The sequence below is a fragment of the Atractosteus spatula genome, chromosome 1 (genome assembly GCF_055471065.1).
Source record: "Atractosteus spatula isolate fAtrSpa1 chromosome 1, fAtrSpa1.hap1, whole genome shotgun sequence".
Classification (NCBI taxonomy): Eukaryota; Metazoa; Chordata; class Actinopteri; order Semionotiformes; family Lepisosteidae; genus Atractosteus; species Atractosteus spatula.
In genome coordinates, this window is record NC_142706.1 from 59467360 (window position 1) to 59482062 (window position 14703).

At 53.6% G+C, this 14703-nt stretch overlaps 1 protein-coding gene across 2 annotated transcripts in view; it reads left to right on the forward strand.

Moving 5' to 3' along the window:
- LOC148841400 (disco-interacting protein 2 homolog B-A) overlaps window positions 1–14703 on the forward strand; it is a 65346-nt gene that overhangs the window by 34736 nt on the left and 15907 nt on the right. For both annotated transcript variants that reach the window (XM_088918021.1, XM_088918022.1), the window contains 18 exons: window positions 1587–1712; window positions 2322–2534; window positions 4058–4204; window positions 5658–5777; window positions 6995–7192; window positions 7741–7832; window positions 8109–8219; window positions 8532–8655; window positions 8797–8906; window positions 9738–9840; window positions 10111–10175; window positions 10541–10634; window positions 11367–11486; window positions 11700–11814; window positions 11955–12094; window positions 12851–12987; window positions 13181–13261; window positions 13674–13801. In XM_088918021.1, coding sequence (XP_088774147.1) covers window positions 1587–1712; window positions 2322–2534; window positions 4058–4204; window positions 5658–5777; window positions 6995–7192; window positions 7741–7832; window positions 8109–8219; window positions 8532–8655; window positions 8797–8906; window positions 9738–9840; window positions 10111–10175; window positions 10541–10634; window positions 11367–11486; window positions 11700–11814; window positions 11955–12094; window positions 12851–12987; window positions 13181–13261; window positions 13674–13801 — 2224 coding nt within the window. The remainder of the gene's footprint in view (window positions 1–1586; window positions 1713–2321; window positions 2535–4057; window positions 4205–5657; window positions 5778–6994; window positions 7193–7740; window positions 7833–8108; window positions 8220–8531; window positions 8656–8796; window positions 8907–9737; window positions 9841–10110; window positions 10176–10540; window positions 10635–11366; window positions 11487–11699; window positions 11815–11954; window positions 12095–12850; window positions 12988–13180; window positions 13262–13673; window positions 13802–14703) is intronic.

The window sequence follows — 14703 nt, forward strand, 5'->3', positions numbered from 1 at the left end:
TCTCTCTCTCCGATGAATCTGTGCTGCTGCACAACTTACCTACAGACACAGGAAGCTGCAGGAAACCACAGCAGGCGGCGCTGAGCAGAGCTGGTCCTTCGCTTTATCTCTGCGCTTCTGTCTGTTGCGTGGTGCTGCTGTGCCGGGGGCTCGACTCGGGCGCCTTCCCTGCACTCCCTGGAGTTGGGGGAGGGTGTTTGGCGGGGGTCTGGGGGAAGGTGGCGGCGACCACAGTGAAGATTCTCAGGACAGGCCCTCGAGTCTGCCCGGGAGGAGGATGTGAAATTGTGACTCGTTCCTGTTTCCTGTTTGCTGCTGGTGCTCGGCGCAGGTAGTAGCAGGCACGCTCCGCTCGGCTTGTGTCGCTGTCGTGGTGTGTGGATGGGAGCTGGGGGGGGATGGGGCGGGGGTGGGTCTGAGCTCCCGGAGTGGACGATTGTGAAACTGCGCCGCTGTAAAGTCTTGCCTGGCTCTTAGTAACCCCGCTCCTAGCACAGGAAAAGGAGGACTTGTGATAAACGTGTCCAGCTGAGCGTTTTTACGTCACTTTAGAGAGGGGCAAGGAGTCATTTCAGGAGTCAAAAATGGATAGCTTGCGGAGGGAACACCCCCTTCCCTTCCCGCCACTCATATTTATGGGCCGGGGGAGCCCTGATCGTGCCAGACGCTGTTCTCTGCTCCCCCCTCCTCTCTCTCTCACGCGCACGTTTGGCGTTAATCTGCCCTCCTGAATGGCGGCAGAGTCCAGTCCAGCAGCGAGTCCCCTGGGGAGTCAGGGGAGATCCGCGGAGCTGCAGTGGGGGTGACTGGTGGGAATGGTGCGTTCTGCTCCGGACCTGGAGAGGAGAGGGGAGAGGGTGCTGTCCCAGCCTTGCACGTCGGGCCTGCCTGCACCTGTACGGGAGTGATGCGGGGCTGTCCCGAGGCGTGACGGATACCGTGGGGATCATGGTAGAGCACCGAGAGGTGTGCTGAAGCAGGGTCCAGTCTCTGTGAATCCCCGGGAGCAGGCAAAGTCAATCTACAGGATCAGGATGGGAATACCATTAAATTCCCTGTGGGAAAAGCGTTTGTGGAGGTTAGCATGGTGTTCGAAGAGGGTTGATGTTCACTGGCAAGCCTTAACTTTCTTTTTCGAGGCTGGGACAAAAAGTGGGAAACTCTTTTTGAGAGGTTTCAGTAGGGTTGTGAGGATGTCTTCCCATCCCAGTGCAGAGCTTTCTTTTTACAGAAGTGTGAGAAGACTGGGCTCTGTTTCTTCAGTGTTTTTATAAATAGTCGAAGGTGAGACTGCTTTCTTTTTAAATGTTAACTTGGAAGCTTTCTAACCTATAGGTACGGGTGGCACTCCTGACTCAGGAACTTCAAAGACCATTTGCGATTTGCCAAACTTCAGATCACTGGGGCAGCCCTTCCTGGTGTTTTGCCTCTGGACATTCCCAAACTTCCTCAGCTTTCCCTGGGAGATGCCTCTGCTTTTCCTATGGTTTTATTTCTGCCCCCTCAACTCTTCCTCCTCCCTTTCCCTTTCGCTCCCAGGCTCTCCTTCTCCCCACTCTTATCCCAGTGTCCCTTTGTCTCCGCAGACATCCACACAGAAGCAGTTCAGGCAGCGCTGGCCAAGCACAAGGAGCAGAAGATGGCACTGCCCATGCCCACCAAGCGGCGTTCCACGTTCGTTCAGTCCCCCGTCGACACCTGCACCCCCCCAGGTCAGTGACCCCGCTTCAGAGTAGCGGTGTGGTGGGGGTGGATTGGAAGTTCAGCTTCCTTTTTTTCTGCTCCGGGGTGCCATGGCCTGCAGGATATTCTGCATGTCATCCTGCTGACCTAAGCTTGGGAATACCTGAACCCAGCTCCTGGAAATCTCCGACATCTCACTGACTCACCCACAGTCTTCCCGTGTCAACAGTTATAATTTTTGACGTCTTTCAGAAGCAGAGATGGAAAGGATTAACAGTGCTGAAATGAATCTCGCAGAATCTTGTCCAGGAGTCAAGGGGTGGGTGTCGTGGGTAGTGACGGAGAGGTGATGGGCTTATTCGGGAGGTGGGATGCGGGACTGTTGGTGAGCTGCACTTTCTGTGAGCTGGTGTCCTGGGTAAAACTGCCAGCTGGCCGACCAGGTAGCAATTAATATCCTGCAGTAGCTGGAGTGATTAGTGTAAATCCTCCAGCAGTGGAACCGCAGAGCAGTGGTCATGTAAGGCAGTGGTCTGGGTGCGTGCGGCACTCACGGAGAAGGGGACTGAGGGCTGATGCGGGTCCCTGCTGCCTGACCTGACGCCCTCTCTCTCTCCCCCTTCCCCGCGGTCTCGCAGACACCTCCTCGGCGTCGGAAGACGAGGGCTCCTTGCGCAGGCAGGCGGCTCTCGCGGCGGCGCTGACCCAGGGCCTGCAGAACGCGGACTGCTGGATCAACCGCTCGGTCCAGGGCTCGAGCACTTCCTCGTCCGCCTCCTCCACGCTGTCCCACGGCGAGACCAAGACGCAGGGCGCCGCGCTGGCCGACGTGCTGGCTCACACGCGCCTGGGTACGAACCCCTTCGGCTTCCTCTCTTCTTCGACACCCCCCACCCCTCCCCTGCTGCCAAATTCACAGACTGCGGTCTCCAGCCCCACACCCACTCCCCCCCAGAGTCCTCCTCGGTTCTTTTTCTCCTGACCACATCCCTCTGACTCCCTGCTCTCCCAGTTAATCTGTTAGCCCCTCTGCCTCCTTCCCACTCTCTCCCTCTCTCTGTCCTCGGGGTGTCGAGTGTTACACAGACAGCTTTTCTGCAACGTTCACCTTTAAGAACATGAGAGAGGCTAGATCTTTGTTTGGAACCTGCTTGCTAGTAGCTGACTGATCCAAGGGTCTCGCCCAGATGTTTCCCGAAAGAAGCCAGGGTGTCGTCTTCAACAGCCTGGTTGGGCAGCCTGTTACAGGCTCGGGCCATCAATGCAATTTTCCTCAGTTCTCATTTGTTTTCTCTGGTACGAGTTTCACAGCTGACTCTTTAGAAGTGCAGTGGGTTGGCATGGCCAGGGATTGTGAGTCATGACATCAAGTGCTCTTGCTGCCTTCTGCCCTCAGGGGTGGAGACATCCACCATATTTCGTAATTAAAATCAACTGTTATAACTGAAAGCAGTTCAGGATAATTCTATCATCAAGTCAATAAAGGGTTCATTTGCTGTAGCTGAGAGGTGGGCTGGAGCAGAACCTGGCAGGTGTGTGGGCTCCAGGACCAGGAGTGGGACCCCCTGCTGTAGGACACTTTCTGGCCCAGTGTTGTACTCGGTCTCTCCTTTCTGGACCTGCTCCAGAGCAGCAGTGTCCTTTCTGGAAAGCGGTGCTCAGAATGGTGTATTATTCAGATCGAGGTCTTGGTGATGCAGAGAGCTTCTCCTAATGCGCGTGACTGCAAATTGAGGATAAAGCCGTCTCAGTCTTGCAGTCCAGGCACCGGCCTGCCTGCTTTGCAGAATAATGCCTTTGGATGCTGTCTGTGGTATTGTTAGCAATCTGCGCTGTAATGTTTGTGAAAGGAGTTGTTCTATTTATACAGACAATGCAGAAACGGGCACAGACGCAGTGTTCCCTCACCGTGAGGGAGGAACAGGCTCTTCAGATTTAGATCAGTACATGGGGAGAATCTGCCTGGCTTGGACTGCTTCATTTTGAGCAATAGGATTTTAGTGGCTCAGGGCCTGTACAGTCCTCGGGAGTGGCTAAAATCCTGCCCAGCGGTGGTGTTGGAGCTGACTATTTTGGACCTTTAAGGAAAAAAAACAAAAGATGGCAGTCCTGGATCGATCTGCTACCAGACATGCAAGGCTGTTGGAGCCTTTCTTATTTTGTGAACGATAAGTGTCCCAGGAATTACGAGAATTGGATTGAAGGTATAGATTGTGCTTTTTTTTTATTAAATCAAAGATAAATTGAAGCTAACGTTGATGCATTGCTCGAGGCGTTGGTGACTGCAGGGCAGGTTGAGCAGGAAGAAAGCAGGAATTGTCCTGCCAGCTGGCCTGAACGAACTGAGGTCTCTCCCTCCGCGTGTTTTGTCCAGACAACGCCAGCGCCCCCCCAGACGTCACCTCCTCCTCCTCCTCCGCAGCCCCGGAGCGGTCGTCCCGCGTGGACCTGCCCCCTGCGGTGGCCGTCAGGGGCATGAGCCGGGGCCAGAGCCGCTCCAGCATGATGGACACAGCTGACGGTGAGTCCGGTGCGTCTGGTAGGTGCCTGTGTGCCTGTCTCCATACGGCAGGACTCCCACCAGCCCACGGGTTTTACCCCTCTGCTGTGCAAACCAGTATACAGAGCTTGAGTTGATGTGCCCGTGTCGAGTTTGGAGATGATGTTGAGTCCTCCTGCCGCTGCTGAAGTCGGAGCTGGAGCTGGAGCTGCTGTGCAGTGGCAGGGCAATGCGCATCCCCCTGCTGCACACCTCTGCAGGGCAGAACGCGTGTCTGCGGGGAAGGAGATCTTGACTCCCATTGCGGAGCGGTTTGGTCCCGTTGTCGCGGTTTGATTCATTTTAAGACTTTTATTCTTTGTCAATTATGCTCACCAGAATATGCTAATCACCAAAATATTAGGAACCCGCACCGCACAGTGCATTGCTGTTGGTGTCGCGCCAGCAAGTCAATAATGACAGGCCGTGATTTATTTACGGGGGCTCTGGAGTGGTGGGAATCCAACCCGTCACATCTGTCAAGCGGAATTGGCTTGATCGACACTGTGGTGTCTGGGGATGGAAATGTACATCTCGCTGGTTCCTGCAGTTTCCAACAGAATAGAGATCTGGGGCTTTGTTGTGGTCAGGAAGAGCGATGGAAGTCTGCCCTCTGTTCCTCAAACCCAGCCCCCCGCTGGAGTCTCTTCATCTGACTGGGGCTGGGAGAGGGGTGCTAATATTGTGTCGAGTGAGCGGAGGTCTAATTGTGTCACGCTTTGAACCGTGGGGCTGGTGGTAAAGGGAAGTGGCAAATTCGATGGGGAAACTTTCCGTGTTGTGTAACCTGTTGTGACTCTCCCCGTTGTGCAATGCTGACAGCAGGCAGTGGAATTGCTTACGACCTTCAGCAGTAAGGTCGATTACTAGTCAAAGGTGCCATAAAGGTTATTTAAACAATAGAAAAATAATTTATGATCTGATACGTAATTAAAATACTAGTTAACTCGGTGCAGGTGAGCAATGGTTGGCACTACTGCCTCAGAGCACTGGGGTCCTGGGTTCAGTTCTGGGTTGGGCTGCTACCTGTGTGGAGTGTGCATGGTTCTCCCTGTGTCAACATGGGTCTCTCCCACAGTCCAGACGCATGCTGGCAGGTTAACTGGCTTCTGGGAAAACGGGCCCTGGTATGAGTGTGTGTTTCTGTGTGCCCTGTGTTGGACTGGCGTCCTGTCCAGGGTGTGCCCGTTGCTTGGTGGGACAGGCTCTGGCTCTCGACCTTGAATTGGGTGAAGCGGATCACCCATCTAACATGTAATTAAAATATTTTTAACTCATTAATATCCACTTAAGATATTATACCATTCTGAGCTTCATAGTGGGAGCCAGCTGAGTGGAGTGGAAAGTGCCCAGGCAGAGTGGACCGGGGCAGTTCACCGAGTCTCGGGCAGGTGGGACACTGACCCTGACAGACCCTGCTCTACTCTGTGCCCAGGCGTCCCAGTGAGCAGCCGAGTGTCCACCAAGATCCAGCAGCTCCTCAACACGCTGAAACGGCCCAAGAGACCCCCGCTGAAGGAGTTCTTCGTGGACGACTTTGAGGAGATCGTGGAGGGTGAGTGTCTGCATTGACTAGCACCCTCTTTGGGCTCAGTGTGTGTTGCATTTTATCCCCTTAAACCTCAGTGCTTCTGACAGTGTGTACCTTCTCAAAACAGGGGTAAGATAAAAATTATTGTTCATTAAAAATGTGGAAAATATTTGTGTCTGTCTTTCATCTCTTCTCCACATCAGCATGTGCGATTTGTGACCTGCTATACCAAACCCAGGTTAATTCTCAGACAGTTTGCTTTGATTCCTGCAAATATATCCTTGCAAATACATCTGGACTTTGTAAGGATGCTTGTACAAGAGTAGAAAGTCACTGTATTGGCTTTAGCTCCTGAGTTCTTGAGGTTCTCCAAAATCCATAGTGAACACTTAAGATAATGTTCACTAAATCTTCTGACTGTTTGCATGGATCTGGATTCTGCTGTGCAAAATCCTTAGATACATTGGATATAGGAGCCAGGATCCCTGTGTGAGGAGCGCCAGGAATTCTCTCCAGGCCCCCGCTGGTGCCGGATCTGTTCTCAGTCCTGTGACTGGGGCTGATGCAGCTCAGGCTGGGTGAGGAGTCATTCAGCACCTTCAGGTCTCTCTGACCAGCGTCTCTCAAGCTCAAGGACAGCCGGACACGAGCGGCCAGCAGGAAGGGCTGTAGGAGCTGCTCTGTCACACTGACCGGTCCAGCGTGGTGGCCGGCTGTCAGGGGCTCCTGGTCAGTCAGCAGGAGCTCCTCCACCCCACAGAGCTGAAAGGACCCTTTTTACACAACAGGACCCAGAGGCGTCAGGATCAGCTGCTGGACTGAAACACAGCGCCTGCAGGTTCAATAGATCAGGACTGAACTGTTTGTGTATGAAGAGCAGAACAATGAAGGATATCTGAGGCTTTTACATAGGACTGTAGAAATAGATATGTGAAGAGGCCAGGCTACCTGGGCAGTACCTGGTGTTATATCAGATCTCACCGTGGATTGTTGCAGACACTGATCCTCATCACGTCTGTTAACAGTGCTCAGGACTCAGGACAGGCGCCATTTCTGCACTCAGAGTCGGCAACAAGCCATCTGGCGTTGTTGTAGCTGACATCTTGCTGTCTTTCAAAGAAAGGCTGAATGAGATCCTGGGATTAATTAGCTCCTGGAAAACCAAATGAGTTCAATGCCCCGAATGACCTGCTCTGCTTTGTCACGTTTATTTAGTTCTTGTGTCCTTCCCCCCCCCACAGTGCCGCAGCCCGACCCCAACCAGCCCAAGCCGGAGGGCAGGCAGATTATCCCAGTGAAGGGGGAGCCCCTGGGTGTGGTCAGCAACTGGCCTCCTGCCCTGCAGGCGGCGCTGCAGCGCTGGGGAACCACGCAGCCCAAAAGCCCTGCCCTGACTGCCCTGGATGTCACTGGCAAGCCCCTCTACACACTGACCTACGGTGAGTGCCGTGCTGATCTCCAGATGGGCACGACCAGGATTTTCCTCGTGGTCCGCTCTTCTCCGTGTCGGATCCCGGAATCCGTCTGCGCAAACTTCCAGGCCTGCTTCACTGGAGCAGACTGAAACGATTTTCTTTTGTGCTTCTCTCTGCCATGAGTTGTTGTTCTTAGTCGTATGCAAAGCGACTTTAATGAAAAGAGTAATATTTGCTTGTTTGCCTAAATAGACCAGAGTTGTTATCTCATGAGAGCAAAGAACTGTCCCTCGGTCATGTTTTTAACTCCTCTGACTGTCTGCAGAATCGGAGTAGAAGTTTCACTTTGCTCTAACACGTCTCTCTGTCTCGTGTCTTTTTTGCATCCCCGTCTTTTCATCTGCGTGATGTGTGCATGTCTGCGTGCCGCTGTGTCTGCGCCTATGCCTTTCTGTCTCCGTCTCGCTCTCTTCCTGCCTATCGGCCCCTCTTTCTCTTTGCGCATCTGTGTACCCCTTCCCCCTCTCGCTCTCGCTCTCCTGTCTCTGTGCTCGTGCCCTGTCATCCTGCAGGGAAGCTGTGGACCCGGAGCCTGAAGCTGGCCTACACCCTCCTCAACAAGCTGGGCACCAAGAACGAGCCTGTCCTCAAACCGGGCGACAGGGTGAGAGAGCAGATTTATGCCAGCCCCCCTGGCACACTTAGAGGTTCCAGTTCATTTAGGACCTGTTGCTCACTCTGCAACTGCTAATAATTTGTTAATGCTGAGCTCTAGATGACCTGTCTTCATGTGCAGAATCTGTTTTAAAATAAGCACCTGTGTTTTATACGCACTGTTTTAGAATGAAGATGTAATGGATGAGTAGTTGGATCTCTTTGACACATGGTGTTTTGACAGCATGCCCTGTCTTTTCCCTGCCGTGTGATGTTCGTGCTGCAGGTGGCGCTGGTGTACCCCAACAGCGACCCTGGGATGTTCATGGTGGCATTCTATGGCTGTCTGCTGGCAGAAGTCATACCCGTGCCCATAGAGGTGCCCCTGTCACGCAAGGTAACGGCCTCCCCTCCAGCTGCACCTGGCTGGGATGGCGGGGTGGGGGTGAAGGTATCGGGTATCGGAGGAGATGTGGGTGTATGAGGAGTATGGGGGGACATCTGGGGTAACTGATGGGTATGGGATGATGTGGAGGATATCGGGGTATCTGAAGGATTTCAGAGGAGGAAAAAAACAGGGAAGCTCTGTTTAGAGGGTGGAGAGTATTTGCGGAAAGCTTAGGGTGTCAGGGAGGGGTGATTTGGAGAGATCTGAGGGGTGTGTTTTGTGGTATTTTGCACCTGTTCTCACTGTGGTCCCTGCCCCCAGGATGCAGGCAGTCAGCAGATCGGCTTCCTCCTGGGCAGCTGTGGGGTGAACCTGGCGCTGACCAGCGAGGTCTGCCTCAAGGGGCTGCCCAAGACGCAGAACGGCGAGATTGTGCAGTTCAAAGGTCAGCACAACTTACTGTCGCTCTTAGGGTGCTCAGCGTCCGTATTTTAAGAAAAATACATGCCAGCGAGTCGATTTTGGCAGTCAAGTGGGGGGGGTCTCTGTTTCCATGGGCTGTGATTGGCTTCTGATTGACCCCCAGGCTGGCCGCGGCTGAAGTGGGTGGTCACCGACTCCAAGTACCTGACCAAGCCGTCCAAAGACTGGCAGCCGCACATCCCCACGGCCAACACTGACCCCGCCTACATCGAGGTAAGAGCCGTGGGCATTCTGGCTTCCTGTTCTTCCTTTCAGGAGCAATTCCCCCCTTTCCAGTTCTGAGCCGTTGTGTGTTTAAGTGGCTCTTCCTGGTATCTGCTGTGTGGTCTGAGACTCAATACGGGATCTGAACATAAGATTGGCTGCTTTTCAACTGCAGGTCACTGATAAGGAAAACTTTTCTCCTCTTAAACTTTTTGGGTTTTTGGATCTAAAGCTTTGTTTGTAGATGGTTGTAAGATTGTAGATCTGAGAACCCAGATGGATGAGGGTGGTATTACTTCCAAATATTTTTAATGTTTCAGAGCCTCAACAGTGTTTTCAATGGTCTTCTCAGGCCTGCTGCCAGCAGGGCTCATTGCTGATCCAGATACGAGTGCCTGCCCACGGTGTTAGTGGTGGGTAGAGTGTGGGACTGCTGTCGCTCACAGGATACCAGTGCTGGTGGAGTTGGTGTGGGAAGCATTCGGCTCTGCTTCAGCAGGGAAAGGCCCTGCCCCCCGCTCTGTGAGGGGAGGGCCCCACCTCACCCTCCAGAGACGCATCTGAGCTGGGGGGTTGAATGCAAACTGGTCTTGAACCCACTGTACCTTCCCTGTCACCCTCCCTTTTGTCTGCGTAGTGAGTTCTGCCCCACACAGTTTTACATGGGGCTTCAATCACCTTCTGTAGCCCGCCCAGACACACAAGCAACCCCCGATTCCCTTCTCCCACCCTGCAGTGCTAGACCCTGAGGGGTGACGGGTGTCTGTGCCTTTCCACGCCCTTGCCTCCCCTCTCCCACCAGGGACCTGCGTGTTTCATCTGTGTCGTTGTGTTTGACAGTACAAGGCCAGCAAGGAGGGGAGCGTGATGGGGGTGGCGGTGTCCCGGGTCGCCATGCTGACGCACTGCCAGGCCCTCACCCAGGCCTGCAACTACTCCGAAGGTGAGACCACGACAAGCGACTGGTCCTGACATCTGCCCCTCTCTGCCCTCCAGTCGGCTCTCAAGCGCCAGTCTCTCTTCTTCTAAGCCCCCCTCCACTGTCCACATTACACCAGACCAGTGTGCACTGATTTGCTCTGGTGTGTGATCATACAGAACCACAGCCTTTTTGTTCCCCTGCAGTTCATTGATTTGTGTTGCATCAGAAACCCCACCCCATTGTAGCGAGATGCCCCGATAGGCTTAATAAGCTCTTTCTTTTCTATTGCAGGAGAAACGTTGGTCAACGTCTTGGACTTCAAGAAGGACATGGGCTTGTGGCATGCTGTGCTCACTGTAAGCTGGTAGAAGTCTCACAGGTGTTGGTTTGGCTAATGAGATATGCTGGATAAACCCTGTGGTTTGTGTGATGGTGAAGGGCTGGCAGACGGAACAAGACAGGAAGTCATCTTTATATGTGATGCTGTTAATCGGCACATGTTCTGACGCTCTTTGAAAAAGCATAGGCAAGACCTAACAAACACAGCTTTGCAAATCGCCTCGGATGTACCTTTTTGCCACTCCACTGTGAATTAGCGTTTAAATCCTTTTGAATTTTTTTTTGTAAAAAAGAACTTGTAGCGTTTCTTAGGCTGCCCTTCTTTTCCGAGGATTACAGAAGGACCGCGGCTCCCCTTAATCTTTTCCCTCTGTGTTTCCAGAGCGTCATGAACAGGATCCACACTGTGGGCGTCCCCTACGCTGTCATGAAGGCCTGCCCGCTCTCCTGGGTCCAGAGAGTCCACTCCCACAAGGGTGAGAGCCTGCTGGCTGCATGCTGCCTTTCCTGTACAGAGCCCTGTCCTCCCCGCTGGACGCTGCATGCTGCCTCTCCTGTACAGAGCCCTGTCCTCCCCGCTGGACGCTGCATGCCGCCTCTCCTGTACAGAGCCCTGTCCTCCCCACAGGACGCTGCATGCCCCCTCTCCTGTACAGAGCCCTGTCCTCCCCGCTGGAAGCCCTGCAGCAGGGACCGATGTGTATCTCATGTCCTCCGAGCAGCCTGGGGTCTGTTGTTCCCCTGGCTTTTTAATGCAAAAGCTTGGAGAGAAACCTGCTCTTGTTCCTAGTGCAGCCTCTGCTGTGTTCTTTGCAGCCGTTGTTACCTCTGATAGAGGCCCATGCCATGTTCACAGAGAGAAAGCCTGCAGCAACACTAAGCACAAAACGGAGTAGGCTCAAGCACAGCTCAGCCTTGGTGCATTATATGTGGCCAGATGCAGATGCTGCTGCAGGGGGCTGGTATTTGTAAAATCCAGAAAGAGGTAGACTAGCATATAGGTCACACCTAGTATACAAAAATGTATAAATCTTGTAACCAGAACAACATTGTTTTGTGTTTTGATAAACAGTATATGGACTGCCAAGGTGATTTCCTCCATTTTTTTGTCCTAGCTGAGTGACCCATCGGCAAAAAGTGGCCTTGTCTTCTCTTTTCTTCTGTCCCTCTCTCAATCACCGGTCTAATCTTTTGGCCCTCCCCCCCAGCCCGTGTTGCCCTGGTGAAGTGCAGAGACCTACACTGGGCCATGATGGCCCACCGGGACCAGAGAGACACCAGCCTGTCTTCGCTGCGAATGCTCATCGTGGCGGACGGAGCCAATCCCTGTGAGTCTCGCCGTGTCTCTGTCTGGCCAGGCCCACTCCTCTTATCCCCTCTTCTCCTGCACACCTTCTCCTTGACCTGCCGCTTCTGGTACTACTGCCGGAGCTTGTTACAGTTCCTGCGACTGTCACCCGAACTTCTGCCGCCGCAATCGCCGAGTCTGCATGTGCCGTCACTGAAGGTGCACGTGGTTCAGCGTCTCCTCTGTCTGTCAGGGTCGGTGTCGTCCTGTGACGCCTTCCTCAACGTCTTCCAGAGCCAGGGCCTGAAGCCGGAGGTCATCTGCCCCTGTGCGTCCTCCCCCGAGGCGCTCACCGTCGCCATCCGCAGGTACTGTTGTGAAGCGTCGGCAGGAGGTCAGAGGAGGACGTGGGAGCGATCTGGCTGGCTGCTCGGGGCGTTATGCCAGCTGTATGGCCAGGCGTTGCCATACTGGAGAGTTCGAACAGGTTGTTCCTCTCCCTTTCCAGGCCGGGTGTCCCTGGGGCTCCGCTCCCGGCGCGAGCCATCCTGTCGATGAGCGGGCTGAGCTACAGTGTGATCCGGGTCAACACCGAGGACAAAAACTCGGCCCTGACGGTGCAGGACGTGGGTCACGTCATGCCGGGCGGTGAGTGGGCTGGGGGTGCCAGGCAGAGTGACGGGACGCCAGAGACAGATGGGAGTGGGGAGATCGGGTGACGGACGGACACGGATAAATGTAGAGGGAAAGTCGGAGAGCGAGCTCTAGGGATCTTAACTGCTCAGACACTGATTAATACATCTTTTTAATGGGCGAAACACCTCAGCAGCATTGGGAAGATGAAGGTTTTAAATCGTGGACAGGCATCTCTACTCCTCAAGTGACTACTTCCCTTCTAGATGTCAGGAAAACGGGGTGACTTCTCAGTCACATAATTTGAAGTCAGAGCTGGAAAGGAAGTCGTAGGACCCTGTGACTGTTGAGGGTTCAAGTTAAATTGCTTGCGTTTATGAAGTACCTTTCATTCCAAGCTCGTTATAGGGGGAGACCCATTTCATTCACCACCGAAGTGCAGGTATACCTGGGTGACGCACAGCAGATCAGGGCCAGGAGAGAGAAATTACTTCATCACTTTACCATGTGGATTATACAGGGGGACTTTAGGGAGGCCTGGTCGTACATGCCCAGAGATGGATTTACACAGGGCACCTGGGTTAATGCCCTTTCTCTTTCCCAGTTGTTTTTCTTTGGAATCAGGGGAGAGCGCCACCTATTGGTCCCTCTTCTCCACCAAAAGCAGCACCCTGGTTTTCCTCCGAGATCTCCCGTCCCAGCGCTGACCTGCTGATGCAGCCGCCTTCCCCTGGGCTGTAATGTTATTAACCCTCTGGCTGTCTCTCGCAGCTCTCATGTGCATCGTGAAACCAGACGGCCCACCTCAGCTGTGCAAGACGGATGAGATCGGGGAGATCTGCGTCAACTCGCGTGCCGGGGGCACCATGTACTACGGCCTGCCTGGCGTCACCAAGAACACCTTTGAGGTTTGCACTCCTTGGCTGCTGTTATCATTCGACCTAAAACTGGCCAACTTGGTACCCCGGCCCCTTTCATCCCTTGAACCCCTCTGCCCCACCAGGCATTGGGCAGTGTAGACCTGCAGCTTGGTCAGTCCCAGCCTGGTTGAGTTTTCCCACTGCTGACCAGCTGTGTCTCTCTCCCTCTTTCCATGTCCAGGTGATTCCCGTCAACTCCAGTGGCGCTCCGGTTGGAGATATCCCTTTTGTCCGCTCAGGGCTGCTGGGCTTCGTGGGGCCGGTGAGCATAAGACAGAAGTGTTCTGTTAGTGAGGGGCGCTTGCTTTGAGTGTGTGGTGTGACAGTACCTTGTGTACCTGTAGGGGGTGCCGCCAGTCTGTAAGTGTGCGAGGGGAACTTGCTCATGAGTGTGTGTGGTGTGACAGTACCTTGTGGACTTGTAGGGGGCGCTGCTAGTCTGTAATTGTGTGAGGAGCTTGCTCATGAGTGTGTGAATGCATGAGTGAGTGTGTGGTGTGACAGTACCTTGTATACCTGTAGGGGGACGCTGCCAGTCTGTAAGTGTGTGAGGAGCTTGCTCGCGAGTGGTGTGTGAATGCATGAGTGAGTGTGTGGTGTGACAGTACCTGTGTACCTGTAGGGGGCGCTATCCTTCTGACCCTGTTTGTCCCCTTCCTCACCGTGGTGCTCAGGGCAGCCTGGTTTTCGTGGTGGGCAGGATGGAGGGGCTGCTGATGGTGAGCGGCCGCCGTCACAACGCAGATGACCTTGTCGCCACGGCACTGGCGGTGGAGCCGGTGAAGACTGTGTACCGGGGAAGGTGAGGAGCTGCGTAAATATCTGAAGAATCCCCTCCCTGGGACACCGGGGTCTGTGGGTTCCCCTTACCGCAGGGCTCCCATGCCCTAGATGAGCTTCGTCAAAGCCTCCTTGCCAAGATGTTTTGCACCTGTCCTGGATTTGAAATCGCTCGTACATTGTGTCGCGTGTATAAATTGAAACCCGTGACATTTTTGAAAAGAAAGAAGATAGTACAGGGGGTTGAAGTAATCTGGTTTTGAGGTTGGGTTACGTTAGTGCAACTCAGCTGGAAGTGAAACCAGAAGTCACAGGGGTTTCAGGGATCAGAAACAAGACATCATGCCCTCCGTTCCAGTTTTCCAGCGTCCTGTGTCCGCTTTGGCCAGGTTTGTGTTTCGTACTGCAGGAGATCCTAATCCTGGGCCTGGAGACCCAGCACACCTGCTGGGCTTTGTTCCACCTGAGTGCTCGGGTAAATAATTCCACCCTTTACACCCTTAATTTTTAATTCCATATCTTTTCATTTCCTAAGACTGCGGGAGGTCACATTTTTTTAACTACCGCGTTTCTTAAGGAACTTAACATCTCCCCATTTTGTAAATAAAAATTGTAAGTAAAGCACTCAGCTGCAGTGAAAACCAGGTGTGACATGTGGGGGTCCCCAGGTCCGGAATTGGGAACCCCTGCTTTCGTGGACTGTACTTGCCTGTTAGCCGTACCAGTCTGCATGAACCAGTTCTTGACCCAATAGGCCAGTGGTTCTGAATCTGGGGTGCACGCACCTCGTGAGGGGTGCAAGGAGGTGCAAGACAGGCCCTATTTTTTTTAGAAGTTAAATCAAAGTAAACAAATGCTCAGGCACGTGAGTGCAACTTCTTTGTTTCGTAAACACTAGAGTAACGATCTGCCTCGCATTTAAAG